The 8,599-nt window shown below is 40.5% G+C and overlaps 1 protein-coding gene across 1 annotated transcript; it reads left to right on the forward strand.

The window, feature by feature from the left end:
- Nucleotides 1-1,570: 1,570 nt before the first annotated feature.
- On the forward strand, nt 1,571-3,289 carry LOC142178176 (protein FAR-RED IMPAIRED RESPONSE 1-like). Its single transcript, XM_075247506.1, has 3 exons — nt 1,571-2,197; nt 2,330-2,674; nt 2,933-3,289. Exons 1-3 carry the CDS (start codon nt 1,571-1,573, stop codon nt 3,287-3,289), a joined length of 1,329 nt encoding a protein of 442 aa, XP_075103607.1.
- Nucleotides 3,290-8,599: the final 5,310 nt, after the last annotated feature.

Consider the following 8,599-nt stretch of genomic DNA (forward strand, 5'->3'; position numbering starts at 1 on the left):
ATAACTTATCACCAATCGAATCTAGAAACAAATCTAACTGAACCATATTTTAGATTTTTCAATGAAAACGAATATTTAAGCAGAAACGGAAAGCAAAAAAAATTTCCCTTTGAATTAGATGTTCTGCACTCAAAATAAGAAAGAAGATGGTACACTTGTAATGTATTATTTAAGTGTTTATTGCTTGCCAAAAATCTTACATGCTATTATTAATATAATTATTTTGACAAGAGTGAGTTGTTCTAGTGGTGGGCATCCTCCACTTCCAACCAAGAGGTTGTGAGTTCGAGTCACCCCAAGAGCAAAGTGGGGAGTTCTTGGAGGGAGGGAGTGGAGGGTCTATCGGAAACAACCTTTCTACCCCAGAATAGGGATAAAGTCTGCGTATAAACTACCCTCCCCAGACCCTACTACCCAAACCCTACTAGTGAGATTATATTGGGTTGTTGTTGTTGTTATTGTTTAGTATGAAAAATCATGATTCAATCTACTCTTAAGACAATAAGATAAAGTACACACACAAGAGGGAGCCTGGAGGTACTGATCAATTGGCTATAAAAAAGAGTTCGTAAAGCACTACCAAAATTTAAGAAAATAATAAACGTCTTATAAGAGAAAGAGAATACACAATAAGAAATTTAATTTGTGAGATTTTTTTGTTGATTTGTGACGGTTTTTGATCTCCACAAAAAAATTATGACAGTTTCTGCAAGTGTTATAGTTATCTTTGAATAAATTTTAAATTAGTGGGGGAAGGTGGGTGTTTAAAGATAACTAGGGAAAGTTTAAAACCCCCCAATTTCATCTCAATGTATCAATAAAATTATGGGGATTGGCATAAACACCACAAGACAAATATATAGTGGGGATTTTTTTATTACCCCCACAAATAAACCATCATATTTTAGCAAATCTTTTTTGTAGCGAGAGGTAATTCCTCGAAAGTTCCTAACTAAGGGTCTTTGATTTACAAGTCCATCCACTCTATTCAATAACCCGTTTCTAACTTAATTTATGTGATACTTTTTTAGTCAATTTAAAAGAGAAATGACATCTTTCGAGAGGTGCTAAACGACCACACTTTTGTGACCCAACTGTGGCCACACGGGTGAAATTACATCAACGACCTCCTAATTATTTAGCCCTACAATTTTTCCTCCAAAACAGAATATTAAATATCGAAAGCTTCTTCCTATTCCCAAGCATTGAGCAACGTGAAATCATCCATGTTCACATACGGAGGAAGCTGAAAAGTCTTTACATCATATTGTATTTTTATTGTATTTTATGTGTATAGTAAATTATTGTATTTAAAAAAAATACGGTATACGATTTAGTTGGACCAAGAAATTTGAATTCACCAGATTTAGTAGTATCAATACTTCGTCCTTATCAAACCAAGTCAAAGTGGACACTTCCTCCTTATCTAAAAATAAATTCAAAACAAGAAAATTTGGCGGTGCAAGAAAATATGAATCCAAATAAACATAACACAAATACAATAACCATTAATATGAACCAAGATAATAGGTTTGATCGAGTTAGGGACGAATTATACACATCTTTAGGGATGACATCGGACGACAGTTTGTTGAATGAATACGAATGGGTCGATGTTGATTCTCACGACAGTTTCAACAATGCTGTGCACTTAGATGATGATGATGATGAAGTCCCCGATGGAGAATATTATGGAGAAACTGACGATGATGAGGAGCAGTTTTTAGGAAATGAGTTAGAGTTATATGATGTTGATCAGGAAATGGAGAATGATTTCACCGACAATGATGTGGTTGTAGGTCCAATCTCCGAAATACGATATAGAGATAAAGATTCTTTGTTTGCATTCTACAAAGAATATGCACGATTGAAAGGATTCTCCGTCGTCAAAAGAAATTCCAACAAGAAGGGTGGTGATACTACCAGGTACATAACTTACTGTTGTGATATGGCTAGGATTCGCAAAACTAAGTTTACCACCAAGGGTAACAATTGTAAAGCTAGGCGCACTGCTATTTTGGATGATTCTGATTGTTGGCGTGTCTCTAAGGTCGTTCACGATCACAATCATGATTTTCTCCCTTCCATATCGCGCCTGATGGCTGAACATAGGTCCCTTTGTGATTCTTTGAAGAGAGATTTTGTAGCTCACGATCGATCTGGCATTAGACTCTCCAAGAATATTAGACTTGTTAAGGTTCAACGTGGTGGACCGCAAAATTTGGGTTGCACTTCAAAAGATTGTAGAAATTTTATTTTAAAGAGTAGGAGTTTTGAAATGCAAGAAGGGGACACACAGTTATTGCTTAACTTTTTTCGTGAAATGTAGGTAAAGGATAAGGAGTTTTTCTATTCAATAGACGTTGATAATATTGGTAGGCTGCGAAATGTGGTATGGGTGCATTCACACCGGAAGGCGGCATATGAGCAATTCCATGATGCGATATGCTTTGATACGACGTACATTGTGAATCGATATAATATGCCATGTGCTACATTTATTGGCATCAATCACCATAGACAGTCCATCTTACTGGGATGTGCTCTCATGTATCATAAAGATATCGATAGTTACAAATTGGTTTTTAGAACTTGGCTTGAGGCCATGGGAATTGTTCATCCAAATGCTAGCTTAACTGACCAGTGTCCGAGCATTAAGCCAACCATTGCTGAAGTGATGTCACATACAATACATAGGTATTGTATTTGGCATATATTTGCAAAGTTGCCTCTTTACTTAAGTGGTGTCCGTCCTTCTAATTGCACGTGGAGAATTTAAATCCATGGTCCTTGATAGCATTACTTTTGAAGTTTTTGAGAGAAAATGGACAACATATATTGCAAAGTATAATTTACATATAAGGAATTGGTTCAACAAGCTTTATTCTGGAAGGAAAAATGAGTTTCTGTGTACCTTGATGTGTATTTTTAGGCTGGTATACTATTGACGCAAAGAAGTGAGGGGATGCATGAGTTCTTTGATGGATATATTACTAGTCAAAGCACTCTTAGGATGTTTATTCACCAGTATGAGTTAGCTATAAGAGCTAAGCATGATAAAGAGTTGGAAGCAAAATACAGGTCAAAGGGCATTCAAATTGTGTCTGAGTCATTGTTCAAGTGGGAGGAGCAAGTAATTCAGTGTTATATGCGTACAATGTATGAACTTTTCAAGACACAACTAAGGAAATTGTATCATTGGGAAGTCAACAGCCCCGACGATCATCAAGCTATCCCTGGTGTTGAGAAATTCATCGTTACTCAAGATCTTGTCGCACAAGAAGATTGATAAAATTGATGAAAGGTATATACTGACAAGGCGGAGAAGCGATGTTATTCGGCCACACTTGAATCAGTTTCATCAAGTTGGTTACCCAAACATGACTCATGAGTACAAGATTTATAGGAGCATGTTGAAGTATTTTGACATGGCTTGTGATATAGCATCGGGCACCAGCGTGAAGGTTCAATATGTTAAGCATAATTTGAAGATGATGGTGCATGATCTTCAAAACTGGGATGATGAAATGACCGTGCCAAACCCCGACCAGGATGACTTAGATGAAACTAAAGGCAGAACTCTATGAGATCCCAGTATACTCATTCACGTGGCAGGCCGTGTTTGAATCGATATAGAGAAAGAATGGAATACTACTTTACAAGTTCACATCCGCGTGGTGTATTTGGAGCTAGTAATGGCGGAAGAACTGATGTTAGAGTGAGTTGCAGGGGTGGTGGCAGGATTAGTGGTAGTGGTAGTGGCAATCGTGGTGGTAGGGGTGGCGGTAGAAGTAGTGGACACAATGGTAGGGGTAATGGGCAAGGCAGAGGTACAAACATTGAGCATGATGGTTCCCTAGGTGGTAATGAGATATAATTTTGCAATGACATTTGATTTATTACTCAAACATATCATTTTTTCTTATAGTGTTTGTTTGATTTTGATTGTAGCATATTAACGCTACGCAATCGTAATCAAGCTTGTTTGATCTCAATGCCGAACCAGACTTGGAACTATAATAGTTGATAAAGAATATTGTTGAAACTTGGAGTTCTCAATAAGCCTAATTGCATTGTTGTTTTATTTGGTCCATCACTTTTTATTTTTGAAAAAAAATTACTTGTTTTGCATAAACTTTATTGTTTAATGATTTATGAAGCTTATGCATTACTTAGATTGTTTTAACAGTTCAATCAAAATTAATTCCCCAACATTTATGCCTTATGGATGGCATATTAGCTACTGCATAATTGTTTCTATCTCTCCACATGGATTTAGATTAGTTACGTTGTACTCTAACTTCAATACTTGAAATAAAATTGTTCTAACTTAGAGAGTGCATAAAGCAGTTGCTCGATGCCAAATATTATGTCGTGTTGAACTCCAAAATGATGCACGATCTTAATGTAGCGATGATGTAATGATCCGGCTGATCGTTTTGAGTGTATTAGCCCCGATCCCCAATTTATTGCCTTCTCCGTGTTATACTATGGTTACGTTACTTGCCGGGAGGTTTGATTTTTGGTTTTGGAGTGAAATGAGACACATAGTCCCTAAATTGAAAGTTTAAGTCGTAGGAGTTGACCGTAGTTTCGACTTGTATGAAGACGACTCTGGAATAGGCTTTTGATGGTTCCAATAGCTCCGTATAGTGATTTTGGTCTTAGGAGCGTGTCCGGTATAGATTTGGAGGTCCGTAGGCAGTTGCATCCTGCTCTGTCATCACAAGTATTGTTTCGGTCTGTCATAGAGATGCATCGGTCTTATTTGATCCGGACTCCACTTATTCCTATGTGTCATCTTATTTTGCTCTGTATTTGGGTGTATCCCGTGATTCTTTGAGTTTGCCTGTCTATGTGTCTACACCTGCGAGAGATTCTATTATTGTTGACCGTGTGTATCGGTCGTGTTTAGTTGTTCTCAGTGGTTTTGAGACCAGAGCGGATTTATTGTTGCTCAGTATGGTAGACTTTGATATTATTTTGGGCATGGACTGGTTGTCTCCCTATCATGCTATCCTTGATTGTCTCACCAAGATGGTGACGTTGGCTATGCTAGGTCTACCGTGGTTAGAGTGGAGAGGTACTTTAGATTGTGTTCCTAGCAGGGTTATTTCATTTCTAAAGGCTCAACGGATGGTTGAGAAGCGGTGTGATATGTATCTAGCATATGTGAGAGATGTTAGTGTTGATACTCCTACCGTCGAGTCAGTTCCGGTAGTAAGGGACTATCCATATATAATCCCGGCAGATCTTCCGGGCATGCCGCCCGACAGAAATATCGACTTTGGTATTGATTTGTTACTGGGCACTCAGCCCATTTCTATTCCACCCTATCGTATGGCCACAACAGAGTTGAAAGAGTTAAAGGAATAGTTGCAGGAGTTTCTTGGTAAAGGCTTCATTCGGCCCAGTGTGTCGTATGGAGGTGCTCCAGTCTTAATTGTAAAGAAGAAAGATGGTTGTATGTGTATGTGTATTAATTATCGCCAGTTGAACAAGGTTATAGTGAAGAATAAGTATCCAATGCCGTGTATTGATGATCTATTTGCTCATCTTCAGGGTGCCAGAGTTTCTCTAAGATCGACTTGCGTCCAGGCTATCATCAGTTGAAGATCCGGGAACCAGATATCCTGAAGACTACCGTCAGGACTCGGTATGGACAATACGAGTTCCTTGTGATGTGTTTTGGGCTGACCAATGCCCCAACAACATTCATGCACTTGATGAACAATGCATTTCAGCCCTATCTTAACTCATTCGTCATTGTGTTTATTGACGACATAATGGTGTACTTCCGGAGCCGGGAGGATCATGAACATCACCTGAGGACTGTGCTTCAGACCTTTAGAGAAAAAGAAGTTATATGCAAAATTTTTGAAGTGTGAATTCTGGCTAGATTTAGTGGCATTTTTGGGTCATGTAGTGTCGAGTGAGGGGATCAAGGTAAATCCAAAGAAGATTGAAGCAGTGCAGAGTTGGCCCAGACCATCCTCAGTTATGGAGATCAAGAGTTTTCTTAGTTTGGCGGTGTATTACCATTGACTTGTAGAGGGTTTCTCGTCTATTGCAGCACATATGACCAGGCTGACCCAGAAGGGTGCTCTGTTCAGGTGGACCGAGGAGTGTGATGAGATCTTTCAAAAGCTCAAGACTTCTTTGACTACGACCCCAGTGTTGGTATGGCGTACAGGTTCGGGGTCTTATATTGTGTATTGTGATGCGTCGTGCATTGGTCTTAGCACGGTGTTGATGCATGACGGTAGGGTGATTGCCTACGCGTCTAGACAACTGAAGGTTCATGAGAAGAACTATCCTGTCCAGTACCTCGAGCTAGAAGCTATTGTTAATGCCTTGAAGATCGGGTGGCACTATATATATGATGTCCCTTGTGAGGTCTACACCGATCACCGGAGTCTACATCATATGTTCAAATAGAAGGATCTTAACTTCCAGCAGCGGAGATGGTTAGAGTTTCTTAATGACTATAATATGACCATTCTATATCATCCCGGGAAGGCCAACGTGGTAGCCGATGCCTTGAGTCGCAAGGCAGAAGTTTGGGCAGCTTAGCATATCTACCGGTAGCTGAGAGGCCATTAGCCTTGGATGTTCAGGCCTCGGCCAACCAGTTTGTTAGATTGGATGTTTCTGAGCCGAGCTGCATTTTGGCTTGTGTGGTTTCTCGGTCTTCTCTTTATGATCGTATCAGGGAGCGTCAGTATAACGACCCCCATCTGCTTGTCCTCAAGGACACGGTTCAGTACGGCGATGCCAAGGAGGTCATTATGGAGATGATGGTGTATTACGGATGCAAGGAAGGCTATGTTTTCCCATTGTAGATAGCTTGCATAAGCTGATTCTCCAGGAGGCACACAATTCGCGCTACTCTATTCATTCAGGTGCCGCGAAGGTGTATCAGGACCTGAGGAAACATTATTGGTGGAGGAGAATGAAGAAGGACATAGTGGAGTATACATCTCGGTGCCTAAATTGCCAGCAAGTGAAGTATGAGCATCAATGGCTAGGTGTATTGCTTCAGAAGCTAGAGATCTAGAGTGGAAATGGGAGCAGATCACTATGGATTTTGTTGTTGGACTCCCATAGACTCAGAGGAAGTTCGATGCAGTTTGGGTGATTATGGATAGATTGACCAAGTCAGCTCATTTCATTCCAGTGGAGACTACTTACTCTTCGGAGCAACTATCTCAAATTTACATTCACGAGATTGTACGGCTTCATGGCTTGCTGGTATCTATTATCTCTGACTGGGGTACGTAGTTTACATCGCGGTTCTGGAGAGCCGTACAACATAAGTTAGGTACTCGGGTGGAGTTGAGTACAACATTTCACCCTCAGATGGACGGACAATCCAAGCGCACTATTAAGATATTGGAGGATATTCTTCGTGCATGTGTGATGGAGTTTGGGGATTCTTAGGATCAATTCTTGCCACTTGCGGAGTTTGCCTACAACAACAGCTATCAGTCGAGCATTCAGATGGCCCCGTATGAGGCTTTGTATGGTAGGCGGTGCCGGTCTCCGGTAGGTTATTTTTAGCCGGGAGAGGCTAGGCTATTGGATACAGACTTGGTTCCAGATGCTTTAGAGAAGGTTAATTTGATTCAGGATCGACTTCGTACAGCCCAATCCAGAAAGAAAAGTTATATGGATCAGAAGGTTCACGACATTGCATTTATGGTTGGGGAGAGGGTCTTGCTCCGTGTTTCACCCATGAAGAGCGTTATGAGGTTCGGGAAGAAGGGTAAGTCGAGCCCTAGGTATATCGGACCTTTTGAGATTCTTGAGAGGGTTGGAGAGGTGGCTTACAAACTTGCACTACCACCTAGTGTAGCTGTAGTTTATCCATTGTTCCATGTTTCTATGCTCTAAAAGTGTCGAAGCCGATCCGTCTCATGTGTAAGACTTCAGCTCAGTCCAGTTGGACAAGGATCTATCATACATTGAGGAGCTGGTTGCCATTTTGTACAAGCAAGTCCGAAAGTTGAGGTCAAAGAACATTGCTTTAGTTAAGGTCTTGTGGAGGGTTCATCCAATCAAGGAGGGACTTGGGAGACCGAGCATGATATGTCTCTATACTCATTCGAAGACAAATATTTGTTTTAAGAGGGGGAGGATGTAACGACCCGACCGGTCGTTTTGAGTGTATTAGCCCCGACCCCATATTTATTGCCTTCTCTGTGTTATACTGTGGTTACCTGACTTGCCGTGAGGTTTGGTTTTTGGTTTCGGAGTAAAATGGGACACAGTCCCTAAATTGGAAGTTTAAGTCGTAGGAATTGACCATAGTTTTATTTGTGTGAAGATGACCCCGAAATAGAGTTTTGATGGTTCCAAATAGCCCTGCATGGTGATTTTGGTCTTAGGAGCGTGTCCGGGTATTGATTTGGAGGTCCGTAGGTCGTTTCGGCGCAAATTGGCAAAATTTGGAAGGTTGGAAGATTTTTTTGGAAACTTTGACCGCGAGTGCAATTTTTGATATCGAGGTCGGACTTCGATTCCGGAAGTCGGAATAGGTCCGTTATGTCATTTAGGACTCGTGTGCAAAATGTGAGGTCAATCAGACTTGATTTGATAG

The sequence above is a fragment of the Nicotiana tabacum genome, chromosome 24, assembly GCF_000715075.1.
Source record: "Nicotiana tabacum cultivar K326 chromosome 24, ASM71507v2, whole genome shotgun sequence".
Lineage (NCBI taxonomy): Eukaryota > Viridiplantae > Streptophyta > Magnoliopsida > Solanales > Solanaceae > Nicotiana > Nicotiana tabacum.

Excerpts from the sequence above, each read along its gene's own strand:
- LOC142178176 (XM_075247506.1), top strand. The coding sequence starts at position 1,571 with ATGACATCGGACGACAGTTTGTTGAATGAATACGAATGGGTCGATGTT. Across the intron at positions 2,198-2,329 it reads AGAATATTAGACTTGTTAAG|GTAAAGGATAAGGAGTTTTT; the intron begins GTTCAACGTGGT and ends CGTGAAATGTAG. Across the intron at positions 2,675-2,932 it reads TTAAGCCAACCATTGCTGAA|GCTGGTATACTATTGACGCA; the intron begins GTGATGTCACAT and ends GTGTATTTTTAG.